Below are 25,599 nucleotides of genomic sequence, written 5' to 3' on the forward strand. Positions count from 1 at the left end.
CCCACACCCCACCACACACCCCCACCCACACAGATATTCCCCACCCACAGTCACCCCCCACTCACAGACACCCCCCACCCACAGTCACCCCCCACCCATACAGACACCCTCCCTCACAGAGACACCCTCCTCCCACACAGACACCCCCTGACACAGACACCATCCCCACAGACACCCCCCCCACACTGACCCCCCTCACTGATCCCACCCCCTCACTGACTCCCCACTCACTGCCCCCCCCACACTGACCCCCCACACTGCACCCCCCACACTGCCCACCCCCACACTGCCCCCCTCACTGACCCCCTCCCCCCTCACTGCCCCCTCCCCCTCACTGACCCCCCCTCCCCCCTCACTGACCCCCCTCCCCTCCCCCTCACTGCCCACCCCCACACTGCCCCCCCTCACTGACCCCCTCCCCCCTCACTGCCCCCTCCCCTCCCCCTCACTGACCCCCCCTCCGCCCCTCACTGACCCCCCTCCCCTCCCCCTCACTGACCCCCCCCTCACTGACCCCCCCTCCCCTCACTGACCCCCCCGCCCCCCCCTCACTGCCCCCCCCCTCACTGACGTGGGTCACAGCGAACTCCTGCGTCCTCTGAGTGCTGACAGTTGTGAATTCTCCAGCCTTCGCTCTGACACTGTGTGAGAGATGATTCATACCCAGAGCAGTGGACATCGTCCAGGAGGATGGAGCCGGACCCTGGGGGGAGGGGAAACAGACAGCACTTACACCCCTCCTCCTCCTCATTCCAGGGACACCGCCCTATCCCACTCCCGGGAATGGTGCTGAGTGAGGGGGCAGAGGGAGGGGACTGCCGGTGATGAACATTTCCAGGCTTTGATTCTCTCCGAGTCTGGGATAGGGAGGTGTTCCCGTGGTCTACCTCAGTAAACCCCGCCCCCCCCACCCCTCCCCTCACTCAGCACAGACTCCATCAGGGTGTAGTCTGGCCCCATTCCTCCCACTGACTGGCATCACCTGTACCCACACCTTTGTTCAAATCCCAACATGGAGCCGGACTAGCCCAGGGCAGACCACACCATTCCCAGTGCGGGAACTCTGGAGGAGGGGGTCATCACTGGACGCAGAGTGGACAGGGATCCAGAGGTCATCCTGGACAGAGGGAGGCAGCAACACGAGAACATCTTGGCACCAGACACTGCAAACCATCCCACCCCAGGGTCAGTGTCTGGGTCAGTGTCAGTGTCCGGGGTCAGTGTCCGGGGTCAGTGTCTGGGTCAGTGTCCGGGGTCAGTGTCCGGGTCAGTGTCAGTGTCTGGGTCAGTGTCGGGGTCAGTGTCCGGGGTCAGTGTCCGGGTCAGTGTCCGGGGTCAGTGTCCGGGGTCAGTGTCCGGGGTCAGTGTCCGGGGTCAGTGTCCGGGGACAGTGTCCGGGGTAGTGTCCGGGTCAGTGTCCGGGGTCTGTGTCCGGGGTCAGTGTCCGGGGTCAGTGTCCGGGTCAGTGTCCGGGGTCAGTGTCCGGGGTCAGTGTCCGGGGTCAGTGTCCGGGGTCAGTGTCCGGGGACAGTGTCCGGGGTAGTGTCCGGGTCAGTGTCCGGGGTCTGTGTCCGGGGTCAGTGTCCGGGGTCAGTGTCCGGGGTCAGTGTCGGGGTCCGTGTCCGGGGTCAGTGTCCGGGGTCAGTGTCCGGGTCAGTGTCCGGGGTCAGTGTCCGGGGTCAGTGTCCGGGGTCAGTGTCCGGGGACAGTGACTGGGCTCTGTGTCCGGGGTCAGTGTCCGAGGTCAGTGTCGGGGTCAGTGTCCGGGTCAGTGTCCGGGGTCAGTGTCAGTGTCCGGGGTCAGTGTCTGGGGTCAGTGTCGGGGTCAGTGTCCGGGGTCAGTGTCCGGGGTCAGTGTCCGGGGACAGTGACCGGGCTCTGTGTCCGGGGTCAGTGTCTGGGGTCAGTGTCCGGGGTCAGTGTCCGGGGACAGTGTCCGGGGTCAGTGTCGGGGTCAGTGTCAGTGTCCGGGGTCAGTGTCCGGGGACAGTGTCCGGGGTCAGTGTCCGGGGTCAGTGTCGGGGTCAGTGTCCGGGGTCAGTGTCCGGGGTCAGTGTCCGGGGTCAGTGTCGGGGTCAGTGTCCGGGGACAGTGTCCGGGGTCAGTGTCGGGGTCAGTGTCAGTGTCCGGGGTCAGTGTCTGGGGTCAGTGTCCGGGGACAGTGTCCGGGGTCAGTGTCCGGGGTCAGTGTCGGGGTCAGTGTCCGGGGTCAGTGTCCGGGGTCAGTGTCGGGGTCAGTGTCCGGGGTCAGTGTCCGGGGTCAGTGTCCGGGGTCAGTGTCCGGGGTCAGTGTCGGGGTCAGTGTCCGGGGTCAGTGTCTGGGGTCAGTATCCTGGGTCAGTGTCTGAGTCTGTGTCTGGGTCAGTGTCTGGGGTTAGTGTCTGCCTCAGGGTCCTGGGGAGTGGGGATGGTGACAGTGGGGTCTGTGGGGGTGGGGTGGGTCAGCAGAATGTGGGTGAGTGGCGTTGGTGGGGGCAGAGGTCACTGAGCGTGGTGATGTCAGTGATGATGTGAGGCGCGGAAGTGATGTCATGTGTGGTGCATGAGGAATTGTGAGGGGCGGAAGTGACATCATCGATCGCTCCCACATACATTCGAGACATCACCCACGCCCTCCACCTCCTCCAAGACTTCTGTTTCCACGGCCCCCAACGCCTCATCTTCACCATGGATATCCAATCCCTCTACACCTCCATCTGCCATGACCAGGGCCTCCAAGCCCTCTGTTTTTTCCTCTCCAGACGTCCCCAACAGTACCCTTCCCCCAACACTCTCATTCGTTTGGCCGAACTGGTCTTCACCCGTAACAATTTCTCCTTTGAATACTCCCACTCCCTCCAGACCGAAGGGGTAACCATGGGCACACGTATGGGCCCCAGCTATGCCTGTCTCTTTGTTGGCTACGTAGAACAGTCGATCTTCCGTAATTACACCGGCACCACTCCCCACCTCTTCCTCCGCTACATTGATGACTGCATTGGCGCCATCTCGTGCTCCCGTGAGGAGGTTGAGCAATTCATCAACTTCATCAACACATGCCAACCTGACCTTAAATTTACCTGGACCATCTCTGACACCTCCCTCCCCTTCCTGACCTCTCCATCTCCATTAATGACGACCGACTTGACACTGACATTTTTTACAAACCCACCGACTCCCACAGCTACCGGGATTACACCTCTTCCCACCCTACCTCCTGCAAAAATGCCATCCCGTATTCCCAATTCCTCCGCCTCCGCCGTATCTGCTCCCAGGAGGACCAGTTCCACCACAGAACACACCAGATGGCCTCCTTCTTTAGAGACCACAATTTCCCTTCCCACGTGGTTAAAGGTGCCCTCCAACGCATCTCGTCCACATCCCGCACCTCCGCCCTCAGACCCCACCCCTCCAACCGTAACAAGGACAGAACGCCCCTGGTGCTCACCTTCCACCCTACCAACCTTCGCATAAACCAAATCATCTGCCGACATTTCCGCCACCTCCAAACAGACCCCACCACCAGGGATATATTTCCCTCCCCACCCCTTTCCGCCTTCCACAAAGACCGTTCCCTCCGTGACTACCTGGTCAGGTCCACGCCCCCCCCCTACGACCCACCCTCCCATCCTGGCACCTTCCCCTGCCACTGCAGGAACTGTAAAACCTGTGCCTACACCTCCTCCCTCACCTCTATCCAAGGCCCTAAAGGAGCCTTCCACATCCATCAGAGTTTTACCTGCACATCCACTAATATCATTTATTGTATCCATTGCTCCCGATGCGGTCTCCTCTACATTGGGAAGACTCTCCCTAGTTACCCTTTTGTCCTTCATATATTTGTAAAAACCCTTTGGATTCTCCTTAACCCTATTTGCCAAAGCTATCTCAGGTCCCAGTTGCCCTCCTGATTTCCCTCTTAAGTATACTCCTACTTCCTTTATACTCTTCTAAGGATTCACTCGATCTATCCTGTCTGTACCTGACATATGCTTCCTTCTTTTTCTTAACCAAACCCTCAATTTCTTTAGTCATCCAGCATTCCCTATACCTACCAGCCTTCCCTTTCACCCTGACAGGAATATACTTTCTCTGGATTCTTGTTATCTCATTTCTGAAGGCTTCCCATTTTCCAGCCGTCCCTTTACCTGCGAACATCTGCCTCCAATCAGCTTTCAAAGTTCTTACCTAATACCGTCAAAATTGGCCTTTCTCCAATTTAGAACTTCAACTTTTAGATCTGGTCTATCCTTTTCCATCACTATTTTAAATTGAATAGAATTATGGTCGCTGGCCCCAAAGTGCTCCCCCACTGACACCTCAGTCACCTGCCCTGCCTTATTTCCCAAGAGGAGGTCAAGTTTTGCACCTTCTCTAGTAGGTACATCCACATACTGAATCAGAACATTGTCTCATACACACTTAACAAATTCCTCTCCATCTAAACCTTTAACACTATGGCAGTCCCGGTCTGTGTTTGGAAAGTTAAATCCCCCGACCATAGCCACCCTATTATTCTTACAGATAGCTGAGATCTCCTTACAAATCTGTTTCTCAATTTCCCTCTGACTATTGGGGGTCTATAATACAATACCAATAAGGTGATCATCCCTGTTTTATTTCTCAGTTCCACCCAAATAACTTCCCTGGATGTATTTCCAGGAATATCCTCCCTCAGCACAGCTGTAATGCTATCCCTTATCAAAAATGCCACTCCCCCTCCTCTCTTACCTCCCTTTCTATCCTTCCTGTAGCATTTGTATCCTGGAACATTAAGCTGCCAGTCCTGCCCATCCCTGAGCCATGTTTCTGTAATTGCTATGATATCCCAGTCCCATGTTCCTAACCATGCCCTGAGTTCATCTGCCTTCCCTGTTAGGCCCCTTGCATTGAAATAAATGCAGTTTAATTTATTAGTCCTACCTTGTCCCTGCCTGCCCTGGCTGTTTGACTCACTTCTGTTCTCAGCTGTACCAGTCTCAGATTGATCTCTTTCCTCACTATCTCCTTGGGTCCCACACCCCCACCCCCCACCTTACTAATTTAAATCCTCCCAAGCAGTCCTAGTAAATTTCCCTGCCAGTATATTAGTCCCCTTCCAATTTAGGTGCAATCCGTCCTTCTTGTACAGGTCACTTCCACCCCAAAAGAGATTCCAATGATCCAAAAATGTGAATCCTTCTCCCATACACCAGCTCCTCAGACGTGCATTCATCTGCTCTATCCTCCTATTCCTGCCCTCACTAGCTTGTCGCACTGGGAGTAATCCAGATATTACTACCCTTGAGGACCTCCTTTTAAATTCCTGCCTAACTCTCTGTAATCTCCCTTCAGAGTCTCAACCTTTTCCCTTCCTATGTCATTGGTTCCAATGTGGACAATGACCTCCTGCTGGCCCCTCTCCCCCGTGAGAACATTCTGCACCCTCTCTGAGACATCCTTGATCCTGGCACCAGGGAAACAACACACCATTCTGCTTTTTCTCTGCTGGCCACAGAAACGTCTGTCTGTACCTCGGACTAGAGAGTCCCCTAACACAGTTGATCTCTTGGAAGCTGATGCACCCCTTGTTGCATTAGAGCCAGTCTAAACACCAGAAACTTGACTGTTCATGCTACGTTCCCCTGAGAATCCATCACCCCCTACATTTTCCAAAACAGCAGACCTGTTTGAAATGGGTACATCCACAAAAGACTCCTGCCCTAAGTGCCCACCTTGCTTACCCTTCCTGGAGTTAACCCATCTATGTGACTGTACCTGAGACTTCCCCCCTTCCTATAACTGCCATCCATCACATACTGTTGCTGTTGAAAATTCCTCATCGCTTCTGTCTGTCTCTCCAATTGATCCACTCGATCTGATAAGATTTGCATCCAGCAGCATTTATGGCAGATATAATCCTCAGAAACCCTTAAACTCTCTTTAAACTCCCACATCTGACAAGAAGTACATCTCACTGCAAAGGCCATTTTTGCTCCTTCACAATCTACAGACCCAGAAAATAACACCGTCTTATTCCTCTCCAAAACAACGCTCTAACACCAATTAGCAGAGTAAGGTCAAGCTGAAAGGTCACTATAGCGAGATGAGATAACACAAGTAATAAAGCAGGTTTCTGTGTTAAGTGTTATTCTGACAGCATTGGAACCATAAATATTTGGGACATGACATTAAAATATCTAATTAATAGTTAGTAGAGTCCACCTGACTCAGGAGACTATTGTAATAGATGGAATAGCTAAATATCTCTCATGACAGGTTAGTCTGGGATGGAAGATCACTGTAGCAGAGTTAGCAATAAATCTCTAACTGGGACATTCGAATAACATGAAGTAGAATGTACGGCTAAAGACAGAATGGGAACTAACATCCCTGGTTTATTGTGGAGCTGGAGTGAGGGACTCTGATTAATCTAGGTGGACATGTTGATCAGCTCACAGGAACACGATTAAACAAGGTGTGAAAATCCACAGACTCTGAGGTTCGGGGAAATTCGAGAACCTGCTTTCTCAGTCTCATGTTTTTTTGTTTGCAAATAAAAGACCTATTTCTTGAAGAACTCTCTGCGTCTCCTGGTGGTTCTCTACATTCTCTCGGTGACACTTCCAGAGTGAGAATGGTTCTGTCCTGTCCCTCTGAACCAGTAACTGAGCTCTGCACCTGGGGAAACTGGTCCCCCCTCGTCTCTCGCTATTCTGACAGGGCTCGGCCTGACGTGTTTTAATGAAGACACCCCTTGCCGATCTCATCTCGCCATATCGCTGCCGTGGGCGGCATGGTGGCACAGGTTCAACTCCCGCCTCAGGCGACTGACTGTGTGGAGTTTGCACGTTCTCCCCGTGTCTGCGTGGGTTTCCTCCGGGTGCTCCGGTTTCCCCCCACAGTCCAAAGATGTGCGGGTCAGGTGAATTGGCCATGCTAAATTGCCCGTAGTGTTCAGGGATGTGTAGGTTAGTCCCGGGGAGGGGTGCAGGGTTACAGGGGAAAGGTGAGTGGGTGGGTCTGGGTTTGATACTCGTTCGAGAGTGGGTGTGGCTTTGTTGGGTCAAAGGGGATGGTGGGTGTTGATTGGTCAGGAGGGTGGTGGGTGTTGATTGGTCAGTGGGAGGGTGGGTGTTGATTGGTCAGGAGGGTGGTGGGTGTTGGTTGGTCGGTGGGGAGGATGGGTGTTGATTGGTCGGGGAGGGGGTAGATTGGTCAGGGAGTGTTGGAGTTTGATTGGTCAGGGGGTGGTGGGTGTTGATTGGTCAAGGGGGTGGTGTGTGTTGTTTGGTCGTGGGGTGGTGGGTGTTGATTGGTCAGGGGGGTGGTGGGTGTTGATTGGTCGTGGGGTGGTGGGTGTTGATTGGTCAGGGGGGTGGTGTGTGTTGTTTGGTCAGGGGGGTGGTGGGTGTTATTGAAAATGTGTTGCTGGTTAAAGCACAGCAGGTCAGGCAGCATCCAAGGAACAGGAAATTCGACGTTTCGGGCCAGAGCCCTTCATCAGGAATGAGGAGAGGGTGCCCGGCAGGCTAAGATAAAAGGTAGGGAGGAGGGACTTGGGGGAGGGGCGATGGAGGTGGGATAGGTGGAAGGAGGTCAAGGTGAGGGTGATAGGCCGGAGTGAGGTGGGGGCGGAGAGGTCAGGAAGAGGATTGCAGGTTAGGAGGGCGGTGCTGAGTTGAGGGAACCGACTGAGACAAGGTGGGGGGAGGGGAAATGAGGAAACTGGAGAAATCTGAGTTCATCCCTTGTGGTCGGAGGGTTCCCAGGCGGAAGATGAGGCGCTCTTCCTCCAACCGTCGTGTTGTTATGTTCTGGCGATGGAGGAGTCCAAGGACCTGCATGTCTTCAGTGGAGTGGGAGGGAGAGTTAAAGTGTTGAGCCACGGGGTGGTTGGGTTGGTTGGTCTGGGAGTCCCAGAGGTGTTCCCTGAAACATTCTGCAAGTAGATGGCCTGTCTCCCCAATATAGAGGAGGCCACATCGGGTGCAGCGGATGCAATAGATGATGTGTGTGGAGGTACAGGTGAATTTGTGGTGGATATGGAAGGATCCCTTGGGGCCTTGGAGGGAAGTGAGGGAGGAGGTGTGGGCGCAAGTTTTGCAAGTGGGCTCAAGGGCGGAGGAACGGGAAGTGGAGGAGATGCGGTGGAGGGCATCATCGATCACGTCTGGGGGAATCTGCGGTCCTTGAAGAAGGAGGCCATCTGGGCTGTGCGGTGTTGGAACTGGTCCTCCTGGGAGCAGATGCGGCAGAGACGAAGGAATTGGGAATATGGGATGGAGCTTTTACAGGGGCAGGGTGGGAGGAGGTGTAGTCCAGGTAGCTGTGGACTCCCTCGTCAGGTCCACACCCCCCACCAACCCAACCTCCACCCCCGGCACCTTCCCCTGCAACCGCAGGAAATGTAAAACTTGCGCTCACACCTCCCCCCTCACTTCCCTCCAAGGCCCCAAGGGATCCTTCCATATCCGCCACAAATTCACCTGTACCTCCACACACATCATCTATTGCATCCGCTGCACCCGATGTGGCCTCCTCTATATTGGGGAGACGGGCCGCCTACTTGCAGAATGCTTCAGAGAACACCTCTGGGACGCCCGGACCAACCAACCCAACCACCCCGTGGCTCAGCACTTTAACTCTCCCTCCCACTCCACCGAGGACATGCAGGTCCTTGGACTCCTCCACCGGCAGAACATAACAACACGACGGCTGGAGGAGCAGCGCCTCATCTTCCGCCTGGGAACCCTCCAACCACAAGGGATGAACTCAGATTTCTCCAGCTTCCTCATTTCCCCTCCCCCCACCTTGTCTCAGTCGGTTCCCTCAACTCAGCACCGCCCTCCTAACCTGCAATCCTCTTCCTGACCTCTCCGCCCCACCCCACTCCGGCCTATCACCCTCACCTTGACCTCCTTCCACCTATCACACCTCCATTGCCCCTCCCCCAAGTCCCTCCTCCCTACCTTTTATCTTGGCCTGCTTGGCTCTCTCTCTCTTATTCCTGATGAAGGGCTTATGCTCGAAACGTCGAATTTCCTGTTCCTTGGATGCTGCCTGACCTGCTGTGCTTTAACCAGCAACACAGGATGGGTGTTGAAGTATAGAATGAATTGTTGTTTGGAATCCCCTGCGTCCTGACCCCCTCCCCCCTCCCCCCCCCTCCCACACCCGATGATGTACCTGATCCGAAGATGCCTCCGATGGTAGCTTCGGTTGCATTGATGTATCCCAGACTGCGACACACCACGTGAGCATCAGCGATATCCCAGTTATCATCACAGACTGTACCCCATTCCCCATTGTAATAAATCTCCACCCGACCCTCACTGGGTAATCGCCCACCGCTCAGACGCAACTCTCCGTAATCCACTCCTAGGGCAAGAAAGACAACAGGTCAGATCCCAGATCCCCAGGCGCCAGATCCCCGAGCGCCAGATCCCAGAGCACCAGATCCTCGGGCAGCAGATCACAGGGTAACAGATCCCAGAGCACCAGATCCCAAGGTACATGATCCCAGGGCACCAGCTTCCAGAGCATCAGATCCCAGGACACCAGATCCCAGAGCACCCGATCCCAGAGCACCAGATCCCAGTGTGTCACATCCCAGGGTACCAGATCACTGTGCACCAGATCACAGGATACCTGATCCCAGGGCACCAGATGCTGCCTAACCTGCTGTGCTTTAACCAGCAACACATTTTCAGCCCAGGGTACCATATCCCTGGGCACCAGATCACAGGATACCTGATCCCAGTGCAGCAGATCCCAGAGCATAAGATCCCTGATCACCAGATCCCAGGGTGCCAGATCCCAGAACAACAGATCCCACAGTGCCAGATCCCAGAGTGCCAGATCCAGAGCTCCAGATCCCAGGGCACCAGTTCCCATAGTACCAGATCCTTGGGTACCAGATTGCAGTACACCTGTTCCCTCGGCACCATATACCAGAGTTCCAGATCCCAGAACATCAGATCCCAGAATTCTAGATCCCAGGGAACCAGAGCACCAGTTCATAGGGCACCAGATCCCAAGACACCAGATCCCAGAGCATCAGACCCCATGGCACCAGATCACAGAGCACCAGATCCCAGGACACCAGATCCCAGAGCGCCAGATCCCAGAGCATCAGATCCCAGGGCATCAGATCCCGGGGCACCAGATCCCAGAGCACCAGAATCTAGAGCACCAGAACCCAGAGTGAAATTTCCCAGGGCACCGGATCCCAGAGAACCAGATCCCAGGGCACGAGATCCCAGAGCACCAAACCCCATCGCACCAGATTCCATATCACCAGATCCCAGAGCATCAGACCCCATGGCACCAGATCACAGAGCACCAGATCCCAGGACACCAGATCCCAGAGCGCCAGATCCCAGGGCATCAGATCCCGGGGCACCAGATCCCAGAGCACCAGAATCTAGAGCACCAGAACCCAGAGTGAAATTTCCCAGAGAACCAGATCCCAGGGCACGAGATCCCAGAGCACCAAACCCCATCGCACCAGATTCCATATCACCAGATCCCATAGCATCAGATCCCAGGGTACCAGATCCCTGGGCACCAGATTGCAGGATACCTGATCCCAGGGCACCAGATCCCTCGGTGCCAGATACCAGAGTTCCAGATCCCAGAACATCAGATCCCAGAGCTCTAGATCCCAAGGAGCCAGATCCCAGAGCACCAGTTCATAGGGCACCAGATCCCACAGCACCAGATCCCAACACACCAGATCCCAGAGCATCAGACCCCATGGCACCAGATCACATGACACCAGATCCCAGGGCTACAGATCACAGGACACCAGATCTGAGAGCACCAGATCCCAAGGTACATGATCCCAGAGCACCAGATCCCAGTGTACTAGATCCCTGGGCAACCGATCACAGGATAACTGATCCCAGGGAACCAGATCCCAGAGCATCAGATCCCTGGGCACCAGATCCCAGGGCACCAGATGCCAGGGTTCCAGTTCCCTGTGCACCAGATCACAGGATACCTGATCCCAGGGCACCAGATCCCAGGGTACCAGATCGCAAGATACCTGATCCCAGAGCGCCAGATCCCAGGGCACCAGATCCTAGAGCTCCAAATCCCATGGTACCAGATCCTTGGGCACCAGATTGCAGTATACCTGATCCCAGGACACCAGATCCCTCGGCACCAGATATGAGAGCATCAGATCCCAGAGCTATAGATCCCAGGGCACCAGATCCCAAGGAGGCAGATCCCAGAGCACAAGTTCATAGGGCACCAGATCTCAGAGCACCAGATCCCAGAGCATCAGACCTCATGACACCAGATCACAGAGCGTCAGATCCCAGGGCATCAGACCCCAGGACGCCAGATCCCAGAGTGCCAGATCCCTGGACACCAGATCCCAGGGCACCCAATCCCAGAACATCAGATCCCAGGGCACCAGATTCCAGGACACCAGATCCCAGAGCACCAGATCCCTGGGCACCAGATTGCAGGATACCTGATCCCAGAGCACCAGATCCCTGGGCACCAGATTGCAGGATACCTGATCCCAGGGCACCTGTTACCAGAGCACCAGATCCTTCGGCGCCAGATACCAGAGTTCCAGATCCCAGAACATCAGATCCCAGAGCACCAGATCCCAAGGGGCCCGATCCCAGAACACCAGTCCATAGGGCACCAGATCCCAGGGCGCCAGTACCCAGAATACCAGATCCCAAGGCACCAAATCCCAGGGCGCCAGACCCCAAGGCGCCAGACCCCATGGCACCAGACCCCATGGCACCAGATCACAGGACACCAGATCCCAGAGCACAAGATCCCAGAATGCCAGATCCCAGAGTGCCATATTCCAGAGCACCAGATCCCAGAGCACAAAATCCCAGAGCGCCAGACCCCAGCGCACCAGATCCCAATGTGCGAGATCCGCGGCGCCAGTTCCCAGAGCGCCAGTTCCCAGAGCGCCAGTTCCAAGAGCACCAGACCCCAGGGCACCAGATCCCAGAGCAAAATTTCCCAGGGCGCCAGATTGGAGCGTACCATCAACAGGTCAAATCCCAGGGCACCAGATCCCAGGGCACCAGACCCCAGGGCACCTGATCCCAGATCGCCAGATTCCAGGGCGCCAGATCCCAGAACGCCAGATCGCAGGGCATGATATCCCTCGGCACCAGATCCCAGAGCACCAGATCCCAGGGCACCAGATCCTAGAGCTCCAGATACCAGGGTACCAGATCACAAGGGGCCAGATCCCAGGGCACCGGTTCATAGGGCACAAGATCCCAGAGCATCAGACCCCATGGCACCAGATCACAGAGCACCAGATCCCAGGACACCAGATCCCAAAGTGCCAGATCCCGGGGCACTAGATCCCAGAGTGTCAGATCCCAGGGCATCAGATCCCAGTGTGCCAGATCCCAGGGCACCAGATCCCATGGTACCAGATCCTCGGGCACCAGATTGTAGTATACCTGATCCCAGGGCACCTGATACCAGAGCACCAGATCCCTCAGCGCCAGATACCAGAGTTCCAGAACCCAGAACATCATATCCCAGAGCTCTAGATCCCAGGGAACCAGATCCCAGAGCACCAAATCCCAGAGCGCCAGTTCATAGGGCACCAGATCCCAGAGCACCAGATCCCAAGACACCAGATCCCAGAGCATCAGACCCTATGGCACCAGATCACATGACACCAGATCCCAGTGTGCCAGATCCTGGGGCAACCGATCCCAGAGCACCAGATCTGAATGCGTCAGATCTCAGGGCATCAGACCGCAGGACACCAGATCCCAGAGCGCCAGATCCCAGGGCACTAGATCCCAGAGCACCAGATCCCAGAGCACCAGATCCCAGAGCACCAGACCCCATGGCACCAGATCACACAGCACCAGATCCCAGGACACCAGATCCCAGGGCACCATATCACAGGACACCAGAGCATCAGATCCCGGGACACCAGATCCCAGGGTACCAGATCCCAGAGCACCAGATCACTGAGCGCCAGATCACAGGACACCAGATCCCAGAGTGCCAGATCCCAGAGCGCCAGATCCCAGGGCACCATATCATAGGACACCAGACCCCAGGGCGTCAGATCCCAGGGCACCAGATCACATGACACCAGATCCTGGGGCATCAGATCCCAGAGTGCCAGGTCACATGACACCAGATCCCAGGGCACCATATCACAGGACACCAGATCCCGGGGCACCAGATCCCAGAGCATCAAACCCCATGGCACCAGATCACAGAGCACCAGATCACATGACACCAGATCCCAGGGCACCATATCACAGGACACCAGATCCCAGGGCACCAGATCCTAGAGTCAGATCCCAGGGCACCAGACCCCATGGCACCAGATCCCAGAGCGTCAGATCCCAGGACACCAGATCCCAGGGCGCCAGATCACAGGACACCAGACCCCATGGCACCACATCCCAGAGCACCATATCCCAGAGCGTCAGATCCCAGGGTGCCAGATCTGGTGCTCTGGGATCTGGTGCCCAGGGATCTGGTACAATGGGATCTGGCACTCTGTGATCTTGCGCTCTGGGGTCTGGTGCCCTGGGATCTGGTGTCCTGTGGTCTGATGCCCTAGGATCTGACACTCTGGGATCTGGTGTCCCGATCACGGTATGCTCCGATCACGGTACGCCCCAATCTGTCACCCTGGGATATGATCTGGCACTCTGGAATCTGTCGTCCTGGGATCGGGTGCCATGTGGTCAGATGCTCTGGGATCTGGTGCCATGGGGTCAGGCGCTCTGGGATCTGGTGTCCTATGATCTGGTGCCCTGGGATCTGGTGCTCTGGGATCTGGCGCTCTAGGACCTGATACCCTGGGATCTAGTGGTCTGGGATCTGGCACCCTGAGGTCTGGCACTCTGGGATCTGATGCTTTTGGATCTGGTGCCATTTGGTCTGGCGCTCTGGGATCTGGTGCTCCGTGATCTGGGGCTCTGTGATCTGGCACTGAGGGATCTGGTGCTCTGAGGACTGGTGCCCTGGGATCTCAGAGCACCAGATCCCAGAGCGCCAGAACCCAGAGCACAATTTCCCAGGGCACCAGATCCCAGAATGCCAGATCCCTGGGCGCCAGATCTCAGAGCACCAGACCGCAGGGCACCAGATCCCAATGCGCCAGATCCTGGGGCACCAGATCCTAGAGCACAATTTCCCAGGGCACCGGATCTCAGAGCACCAGATCCCAGGGCATGAGATCCCTCAGCACCAGACCCCAGGGTGCCAGATTGGAGCATACCCTGATTGGAGCGTACCATCAACAAGTCAAATCCCAAGGCACCAGACCCCAGGGCACCGGATCCCAGATCACCAGATCCCTCGGTGCCAGATCACAGAGCCCCAGATCGCAGAGCCCGAGGTCATAGGGCATCAGATCCCAGATCGCAGGATACCTGTTCCCTGGGCACCAGAGTGCCAGATCCCAGAGTGCCAGATCCCAGTGCTCCAGATCACAGGGCACCAGATCCCAGGGCACCAAATCCCAGAATGCCAGATCCCAGAGGACCAGACCCAGGGCACCAGACCCCACGGCACCAGATCCTAGAGCACCATATCCCAGAGCGTCAGATCCCAGGGTACCAGATCTGGTGCCCAGGGATCTGGCACACTGGGATCTGGCACACTGGGATCTGGTGTCCTGTGGCCTGATGCCCTAGGATCTGACGCTCTGGGATCTGGTGTCCCGGGATCTGGCACTCTGGGATCTGGTGTCATGTGGTCTGGTGCCATGGGGTCTGATGCTCTGGGATCTGGTGCTCCGGGACCTGGTGCCCTATGAACTGCGACTCTGGGATCTGGCGCTCTGGGATCTGGTTCCCTGGGATCAGGTATACTGCAATCTGGTGCCCAAGGATGTGGTACCATGGGATCTGGTGCCCTGGGATCTGGCGCTCTGGGATCGGGTATCCTGCAATCTGGTGCCCAGGGATCTGGTGCTCTGGGATCAGGTATGCTCCATTCACGGTACGCCCCGTTCACAGTACGCCCTGATCACGGTACGCCCCGATCACGGTACGCCCCGATTTGGCACCCTGCGATCTGGTGCCCTGGGATCTGGTGTCCTGGGATCTGGCACTCTGGGATCTGGTGTCCTAGGATCTGGTGCCATGGGGTCTGATGCTCTGGGATCTGGTGCCATGGGGTTTGTTGCTCTGGGATCTGGTGCCATGGAGTATGGCAATCAGCTCCAATCACGGTACATTCCAATCAGGCTACGCCCCCATCAGGCACCCTGGGATGTGGCGCTCTGGGACCTGGTTTACCGGGATCTGGTGCCCTATGACCTCGTGCCTTGGGATCTGGTGCTCTGTGATCTGGCACTGAGGGATCTGGTGCTCTGAGAACTGATGCCCTGGGATCTTGTACCTTGGGATCTGGTGCCCTGGGATCTGGCACTCTGGGATCTGGTGTCCTGTGGTCTGATGCCCTAGGATCTGACGCTCTGGGATCTGGTGTCCCGGGATCTGGTGTCCCGGGATCTGGCACTCTGGGATCTGGTGCCCTGGGATCTGGTGTCATGTGGTCTGGTGCTCTGTGAGCTGGTGCCATGGGGTCTGATGCTCTGGGATCTCGTGCTCTGGGATCTGGCCCCTTAGGATCGGGTACCCTGGGATCTGGCGCTCTGGGATCTGGTTCCCTGGGATCTAGAGCTCTGGGATCTGGAACTCTCGTATCTGGTGCCAAGGGATCTGGTATACTGCAATCTGGTGCCCAAGGATCTGGTACCCTGGGATCTGGTGCCCAGGGATCTGGCGCTCTGGGATCTGGCGCTCTGGGATCAGGTATCCTGCAATCTGGTGCCCAGGGATCTGGTACCATGGTATCTGGCGCTCTGGGATCTGGTGATCAGGGATCTGATGCTCTGAGATTTGCTGCCCTGGGATCAGGTATCCTGTGATCTGGTGCCCAGGCATCTGGTACCCTGGGATCTGGTGTTCTGGGATCTGGCACCCTGGGATCTGGTGCTCTGGGATCTTGTGCCCTATGAACTGGCGCTCTGGGATCTGGAACCCTGGGATTTGGTACCCCGGGATCTGGTGCCCTGGGATCTGGTGCTCTGGGATCTGGTGCCCTGGGATCTGACACTCCGGGACCTGGCGCTCTGGGATCTGGTTTACTGGAATCTGGTGTCCTGGGATCTGGTGCTGCGGGATCTGTTGTCCTGGGATCTGGTACCATGTGGTCTGGTGCCCAGGGATCTGGTGCTCTGGAATCTGGTTTACTGGAATCTGGTGCTTTTGGATTTGGTACCCCGGGATCTGGTGCCCTGGGATCTGACACTCTGGGACCTGGTTTACTGGAATCTGGTGTCCAGGGATCTGGTGCTGTGGGATCTTGTGCCCTATGAACTGGCACACAGGGATCTGGCACTCTGGGATCTGGTGCTCTGGGATCTGGAACCCTGGGATCTGGTGCTTTGGGATTTGGTACCCCGGAATCTGGTGCCCTGGGATCTGACACTCCGGGACCTGGCGCTCTGGGATCTGGTTTACTGGAATCTGGTGTCCTGGGATCTGGTGCTGCGGTATATGTTGTCCTGGGATCTGGTGCCATGTGGTCTGGCGCCCAGGGATCTGGTGCTCTGGGATCTGGAACCCTGGGATCTGGTGCCCTGGGATATGGTGCTCTGGGATCTGGTGCCCTGGGATCTGACACTCTGGGACCTGGCGCTATGGGATCTGGTTTACTGGAATCTGGTGCCTTGTGGTCTGATGCTCTGAGATCTGGCACTGAGGGATCTGGTGCTCTGAGAACTGGTGCCCTGGGATCTCGTACCTTGGTATCTGGTGCTCTGGGATCTGGTGCCCTGGGATCTGACACTCTAGGATCTGGTGTCCTGTGGTCTGATGCCCTAGGATCTGACGCTCTGGGATCTGGTGTCCCGGGATCTGGCACTCTGGGATCTGGTGCCCTGGGATCTGGTGTCATGTGGTCTGGTGCTCTGTGAGCTGGTGCCATGGGGTCTGATGCTCTGGGATCTGGCCCCTTAGGATCGGGTACCCTGGGATCTGGCGCTCTGGGATCTGGTTCCCTGGGATCTAGAGCTCTGGGATCTGGAACTCTCGTATCTGGTGCCGAGGGATCTGGTATACTGCAATCTGGTGCCCAAGGATCTGGTATCCTGGGATCTGGTGCCCAAGGATCTGGTACCCTGGGATCTGGTGCCCAGGGATCTGGTACCCTGGGATCTGGTGCCCAGGGATCTGGTACCATGGTATCTGGCGCTCTGGGATCTGGTGATCAGGGATCTGATGCTCTGGGATTTGCTGCCCTGGGGTCAGGTATCCTGTGATCTGGTGCCCAGGCACCTGGTACCCTGGGATCTGGTGCACTGGGATCTGGTGCCCTATGAACTGGCGCTCTGGGATCTGGTGCTTTGGGATTTGGTACCCCGGGATCTGGTGCCCTGGGATATGGTGCTCTGGGATCTGGTGCCCTGGGACCTGGCGCTCTGGGATCTGGTTTACTGGAATCTGGTGTCCTGGGATCTGGTGCTGCGGGATCTGTTGTCCTGGGATCTGGTGCCATGTGGTCTGGCGCCCAGGGATCTGGTGCTCTGGGGTCCGGTGCTCTGGGATCTGGAACCCTGGGATCTGGTGCTTTGGGATTTGGTACCCCGGGATCTGGTGCCCTGGGATATGGTGCTCTGGGATCTGGTGCCCAGGGATCTGGTACCCTGGGATCTGGTGCCCAGGGATCTGGTACCATGGTATCTGGCGCTCTGGGATCTGGTGATCAGGGATCTGATGCTCTGGGATTTGCTGCCCTGGGGTCAGGTATCCTGTGATCTGGTGCCCAGGCACCTGGTACCCTGGGATCCGGTGCACTGGGATCTGGTGCCCTATGAACTGGCGCTCTGGGATCTGGTGCTTTGGGATTTGGTACCCTGGGATCTGGTGCCCTGGGATATGGTGCTCTGGGATCTGGTGCCCTGGGACCTGGCGCTCTGGGATCTGGTTTACTGGAATCTGGTGTCCTGGGATCTGGTGCTGCGGGATCTGTTGTCCTGGGATCTGGTGCCATGTGGTCTGGCGCCCAGGGGTCCGGTGCTCTGGGATCTGGAACCCTGGGATCTGGTGCTTTTGGATTTGGTACCCCGGGATCTGGTGCCCTGGGATATGACACTCTGGGACCTGGCGCTCTGGGATCTGGTTTACTGGAATCTGGTGTCCTGGGATCTGGTGCTGCGGGATATGTTGTCCTGGGATCGGGTGCCTTGTGGTCTGATGCTCTTGGCACCAGATCCCAGAACACCATATCCCAGGGTACCAGATCCCAGAGCATCAGACCCCATGGCACCAGATCCCAGGACGCCAGATCCCAGAGTGCCAGATCCCAGAATGCAAGATCCCGTGTCACCAGATCCCATGGTACCAGATCCCTGGGCAGCAGATTGGGGCGTACTGTGATTGGGGCGTACCGTGTTTGGAATGTACTGTGATCGGGACGTACCGTGATTCGGGCATACCGTGATCGGGGCGTACCGCGATTGCGGCGTACCGCGATTGGGGCGTACCATCAACAGGTCAAATCCTGGAGCACCAGATCCCAGGGCACCAGATTGCAGGATACCAGATCCGTGGGCACCAGATCCCAGATCGCCAGATCCCAGGGCATGAGATCCCTCAGCACCAGATCCCTCTGTGCCAGATCACAGAGCACCAGATCCCAGGGCACGAGGTCATAGGGCACCAGATCCCAGAGCGCCAGACCACATGGCATCAGTTCCCAGTGTACCAGATCCTAGGGCACCAGATTCTCGAGCACCAGGTCCCAGGTTGCAAGATCCCAGAGCACCAGATCATAGGACACCAGATCCCAGAGCACCAGACCCCATGGCACCAGATCCCAGAACATCAGACCACATGGCACCAGATCCCAGGACAACAGATCCCAGAGCACCAGATCCCTGGGCACCAGACCCCATGGCACCAGATCCCAGGGTACCTGATCCCTGGCACCAGATCACAGGATACCTGATTCCAGAGCACCAGATCCCTGGGCACCAGATCACAAATCTCCAGATCCCAGAGCACCAGGTCCCAGTGCACCAGATCCCTGGGCACCAGGTCACAGGATATCTCATCCCAGGGCAGCAGATCCCAGAGCATCAGATTCCTAGGCACCAGATCCCTGGGCACCAGATCACAGGATACCTGATCCCAGGACACCAGATCGCAGGGCACCATATCCCAGAGCATCAGATCCCAGAGCATCAGATCCCAGAGCATCAGATCCCAGATAACTAGATTCCAGGGCACGAGATCCCAGAGCGTCAGTTTCTTTGGCACCGGATCCCAGAGCACCAGGTCCCAGAGCACCAGATCCCAGAACACCATATCCCAGGGTACCAGATCCCTGGGCACCAGATCACAGGATACCTGATCCCAGAGCATCAGATCCCAGGGCACCAGATCCCAGAGCACCAGATCGGGGCGTACCCTGATTGGGGCGTACCGTGATCGGGGCGTACCGTGATCGGGGTGTACCACCAACAGGTCAAATCCCAGAGCACCAGATCCAAGGGCACCAGATCACAGGATACCTTATCCCTTGGCACCAGATCCCAGAGCACCAGATCCCTCGGTGCCAGATCCCAGAGCCCCAGATCACAGAGCATGAGGTCATAGGGCGCCAGATCCCAGAGCACCAGACCACATGGCACCATATCCTAGAGCATCAGACCACAAGGCACCCAATCCCAGGACAACAGATCCCACAGCACCAGATCCCTGGACACCAGATTCCAGTAGACCAGATCCCAGAGCACCAGGTCCCAGAGTGTCAGATCCCGGGGCACCAGATCCCGGGGCACCAGATCCCGGGGTACCAATTCCCAGAGCACCAGATCCCAGGGTTCCAGATCCCACGGTGCCAGACCCCAGGGCGCCAGACCCCAGGGCACCAGACCCCAGAACGCCAGATCCCAGTGTGCCAGATCCCAGAGCATCAGATCCCTGATCACCAGATCCCAGAGCACCAGATCCCAGATAACCAGTTCCCAGGGCACGAGATCCCAGAGCATCAGTGTCCTTGGCACCAGATCCCAGAACACCATATCCCAGGGTACCAGATCCCTGGGCACCAGATCACAGGATACCTGATCCTAGGGCATCAGATCACAGGGTGCCAGATCGGGGCGTACCGCGATCGGGGCGTACCGTGATTGGAGCGTACCATCAACAGGTCAAATCTCAGAGCACCAGATCTGAGGGCACCAGATCGCAGGATACCTGATCCCTGGGCACCAGATCCCAGGGCATGAGATCCCTTGGCACCAGATCCCTCGGTGCCAGATCACAGGGCACCAGATCCCAGAGCACCAGATCCCTCGGTGCCAGATCACTGAGAACGAGGTCATAGGGCACCAGATCCCAGAGCGCCACACCACATAGCACCAGATCCCAGGGCACAGGATCATAGGACACCAGATCCCAGAGCACCAGATCCTAAAGCACCATATCCCAGGACACCAGATCACAGAGCATCAGACCACATGGCACCCGATCCCAGGACACCAGATTCCATAAACTAGATCCCAGAGCACCAGGTCCCAGAGCGTCAGTCACCAGGGCACCAGATCCCAGGGCACCAGATCCTAGAGCATCAGACCACAAGGCACCCGATCCCAGGACAACAGTTCCCACAGCACCAGATTCCAGTAAACCAGATCCCATAGCGCCAGGTCCCAGAGTGTCAGATCCCAGGGTACCTGATCCCTGGGCACCAGATCACAGGATACCTGATCCCAGAGCACCAGATTCTAGAGCACCACATCCCAGGGCACCAGACCCCAGTGCACCAGATCACAGAGCTCCAGATCCCAGAGCATCAGATCCCTGGGCACAGGTTCTAGAACGCCAGATTTGAGCGTGCCGCGATCGGGGCGTACCGTGATCGGGGTCTGGTGAAAGCATCAGTCGAACCAGAGCTGGCAGGAGAACCATCAACGTCATGAGGGAGAACGGAGGGATGATCTAAATCAGAGAGAGGGAGAGATAGCGTGAGGGAGAGGGAGGTGAGGGAGAGGGAGGTGAGGGAGACGGTGAGAGAGACAGAGGAGTGGGGAGAGAGAGAGAGGGAGAGAGAGTGTGTGGGGGTGGGATGAAGGGAGAGAGCGAGGCCGCGGTGTGAGGGGGGAATACTGAGGGGATGGGGAAGTGGGAGAGAGTGAGCGAGAGAGTGCAGGAGGGAGAAGGGGGCAAGTGACAGAGAGAGAGGTGGGGGGAGCACCATCCCCCACACTCACACTCACACACACTCACTATCACTCACTCACACTCACTCTCACACACTTTCACACTGTCACTCACTCACACACTGTCACACACACTCACTATCACTGTTACTCACACTCACTATCACTGTTACTCACACTCACTCACACACTGTCACTCACACTCACTATCACTGTTACTCACACTCACTATCACTGTCACACACACTTGCACACTGTCACTCACTCACTATCACTGTTACTCACACTCACTATCACTGTCACTCACACTATCACTCACACTCTCACACTGTCACTCACACACACTGTCACTCACACACACACTTTCACACTGTCACTCACACACACACAGTGACTCACACTATCACTGTCACTCATGCTGTCAATCACACTCACACTCACATGACAGGGTGGCACAGTGGTTAGCACTGCTGCCTCACAGCGCCAGAGACCTGGTTCAATTCCCGACTCAGGCGACTGACTGTGTGGAGTTTGCACGTTCTCCCTGTGTCTGCGTGGGTTTCCTCCGGGTGCTCCGTTTTCCTCCCACAGTCCAAAGATGTGCGGGTCAGGTGAATTGGCCATGCTAAATTGCCTGTAGTGTTAGGTAAGGGTAAATGTAGGGGAATGGGTGGGGTACGCTTCGGTGGGTCGGTGTGGACTTGTTGGGCCGAAGGGCCTGTTTCCACACTGTAGTAATCTAATCTAATCTAGAACTCACACACTGTCACTCGCACAAACACACAATGTCACTCACAATCATACACTCACACTGTCTCACACACACACACACTCACACTGTCACTCACACTCACTATCACTGTCAGTCACGCTCACGCTCACACACTGTCACTCACACTCACTGTCAATCACACTGACACACACTCACCATGTCACTCACACACACACACAGTCACTCGCACGCACACAGTCACTCACTCTCACACACTGTCACTCACATTCACTATCACTGTCACTCACGCTCACACACACACACTCACACATACAGTATCACTCACACTCACACACTCTTACACACACGTCACACACACACAATGTCACTCATACTCACAGACTCACACACTGTCACTCACACACACATACACAATATCACTCACACACAATGTCAGTCACACACTGTCACTCACACTCTCATTATCACTCACAATCACACACACGCTGTCACTCACACACACACACTGTCACTCACGCTCACACACACACTGTCACTCACACCCACAAACTGTCACACTCACACCCACTCACACTGTCTCACACTGTCACTCACACAAACACACACACAATGTCTCACACACACACAGTCACGTACACTCACACACACTCACAATCACATGCACACACACACTGTCACTCAAACACACACTGTCACTCACACTCACACACACACACACACACACGCTGTCACTCACACGCACACACTGTCAATCACATCCACTCACACTCACACAGTCACTCACACTCACTATTGCTGTCACTGACGCTCAAACACACTCACATACTGTCACACATACTCATACACATACTGTCAATCACACTCACTAACACTCTCACACTGTCACTCACACTCACACACACAGACACAATATCACTCACACTCACACTGTCACTCACATTCACTATCACTCACACAATCACACACACACTGACACACACACTCAGACTGTCATTCACACTCTATCACTGTCACTCACGCACTCTCACACACACACAAACACACTGTCACGCACACTCACTCACCGTCACTCGCACTCACACACACACACTGTCACACACACTCACAATCACATGCACACACACACTGTCACTCACACACACTCACTCTGTCACTCACACTCTCAAACTCTCACTCACAATCACACACACGCTGTCAGTCACACTCACTCACACACACACATACACACTGTCACTCACTCACAATCTCACTCACACTCACTATCACACACTGTCACTCACTATCACACATACGCTGTCACTCACACAAACTCTCAGTGTCACTCACACTCACACACTCTCACACACACAATGTCACTCACACTCACTATCATTGTCACTCACGCTCTCACATACTCACACACTGTCACACACTTATACTGTCACTCACTCACACTCACACTGTCACTCACTCACAATCACACACACTCACTCTCATTCACTGACACTCACACTCTCACTCACTATTTCACACACAAACACACTCACTCATACACACAGACACATCACTCATACTCACACACAGTCACTCACAATCACACACACACTGTCACTCACACACACACTGTCACTCAAGCTCAGACACACACACACACACAGTCACTCACACTCACACTGTCATTCACACACACACACACAGTCACTCATGCTCACACACACTCAATCACACTCACTCGCATTCACACTGTCAATCACATCACACACACAGTCAAACACACTCACACACTGTCACACACTCACACTGTCACTCACACACTGTCATTCACACTCACACTGTCAATCACACTGTCACTCACACACTCACTCACCCTGTCACTTGCACTCACACTGTCACTCACACTCTCTCACTCACTATCACTGTCACTCACACTCACAGTCACTCACACTCACACACACCCACTGTCACTCACACTCACACACACCCACTGTCACTCACACACACCCACTGTCACTCACACACACCCACTGTCACTCACACTCACACACCGTCACACACACACACACACACCCACTGTCACTCACACACACACACACTCTCGCTCACTATCACTGTCACTCACACACACCCACTGTCACTCACACACACACACTGTCACTCACACACACACACTGTCACTCACACTCTCTCACTCACTATCACTGTCACTCACAGTCACACACTCACCCACTGTCACTCTCACACACACTCTCGCTCACTATCACTGTCACTCACACTCACACACACCCACTGTCACACTCACACACACACAGTCGCTCACACTCACTATCACTGTCACTCAAGCTCTCACACTCTCACTCACACACACAGTCACTCTCACTATCACTGTCAGTCACACTCACTCACACACACTCACTCACCCTGTCACTTGTACTCAAATACTCACACTGTCACACACACTCACTATCACTCACACTCACACTGTCATCACACTCAGACCCTCACTCCCTCCCTCACTCCCACCCTCCCTCCCTCACTCTCTCCCTCACACTCAGACCCTCCCTCACACTCGGACCCTCACTCCCTCCCTCACACTCGGACCCTCACTCCCTCCCTATCACTCCCTCCCTCCATCTCACTCAGACCCTCCCTCACTCTCTCCCTCACATTCAGACCCTCATTCCCTCCCTCAGACCCTCCCTCACTCCCTCTCACTCAGACCCTCACTCCCTCCATCACTCCCTCAATCCCTCCCTTTCACTCAGACCCTCACACCCTCCCTCTCATTTAGACCCTCACTCCCTCCCTCACACTCAGACATTCACTCCCTCCCTCACTCCCTCCCACACTCCCTCCCTCCCTCTAAATCAGACCCTCACTCTCCCTCACTCCTTCCATCTCACGCCCACCCTCACGCACTCCGTCTCACTCAGACCCTCACTCCCCTCCCTCCTCACTCCGACCCTCACTCCATCACTCCCTCCCTCCCACACATGCAGACCCTCACTCCCTCCCTCTAAATCAAAACCTCACTCCCTCCCTCCTCACTCCCTTTCACTCAGACCCTCACATCCCTCCCTCCCTCATTCACTCAAACCCTTAATCCCTCCCCCACTCCCACCCTCTCACTCAGACCCTCTCTCCATTAGACCCTCACTCCCTCCCTCACTCACCCCCTCCCTCTAAATCAGAACCTCACTCCCTCCCTCCTCACTCCATCTCACTCAGACCCTCACTCCCTCCCTCACCCCCCTCCCTCTAAATCAGAACCTCACTCCCTCCCTCCTCACTCCCTTTCATTCAGACCCTCACATCCCTCCCTCCCTCATTCGCTCGGACCCTCAATTCCTCCCTCTCACTCAGACCCTCACCTCCCTCCCTCTCTCCCTCAGAATCTCACTCCCTCAGATGCTCCTCCCTCCCTCCCTCTCACTCCCTAACTCCCCCCCTCACTCCCTCCATCTCACTCAGACCCTCACTTCCTCCCTCCATCTCACTCAGACCTTCAGTCCCTCCCTCACACTCAGAGCCTCACTCCCTACCTCTCACACAGAATCTCACTCCCTCCCTCACTCACACTCAGATCCTCATATCCCTCCCTCCCTCACTCACTCAGACCCTAACTTCCTCCCTCACTCCCTCTCACTCAGACCCTCCCTCTCACTCAGACCCTCACTCCCTCCCTCGCTCTCAGACCCTCACTCCCTCCCTCGCTCTCAGA

At 56.0% G+C, this 25,599-nt stretch overlaps 2 protein-coding genes across 2 annotated transcripts in view; one reads left to right on the top strand and one right to left on the bottom strand.

The window, feature by feature from the left end:
- Positions 1-9,476, bottom strand: part of LOC132817326 (galectin-3-binding protein-like) — a 28,005-nt gene extending 18,529 nt beyond the window's left edge. The window contains exons 1-3 of the mRNA XM_060827738.1: positions 9,398-9,476; positions 9,148-9,339; positions 572-703 (exon numbers count right to left, since the gene is read on the bottom strand). Coding sequence (XP_060683721.1) covers positions 572-703; positions 9,148-9,339; positions 9,398-9,476 — 403 coding nt within the window. The remainder of the gene's footprint in view (positions 1-571; positions 704-9,147; positions 9,340-9,397) is intronic.
- A 9,330-nt stretch (positions 9,477-18,806) lies between these two features.
- The window catches only part of LOC132817337 (uncharacterized), a 39,518-nt gene continuing 32,725 nt past the window's right edge, over positions 18,807-25,599 (top strand). The window contains exons 1-4 of the mRNA XM_060827749.1: positions 18,807-19,148; positions 19,275-19,424; positions 19,535-20,128; positions 20,507-20,632. Of these exons, the coding sequence (XP_060683732.1) occupies positions 18,807-19,148; positions 19,275-19,424; positions 19,535-20,128; positions 20,507-20,632 (1,212 nt within the window). The remainder of the gene's footprint in view (positions 19,149-19,274; positions 19,425-19,534; positions 20,129-20,506; positions 20,633-25,599) is intronic.

The sequence above is a fragment of the Hemiscyllium ocellatum genome, chromosome 1 (assembly GCF_020745735.1).
Source record: "Hemiscyllium ocellatum isolate sHemOce1 chromosome 1, sHemOce1.pat.X.cur, whole genome shotgun sequence".
In the NCBI taxonomy this organism is placed as follows: Eukaryota; Metazoa; Chordata; class Chondrichthyes; order Orectolobiformes; family Hemiscylliidae; genus Hemiscyllium; species Hemiscyllium ocellatum.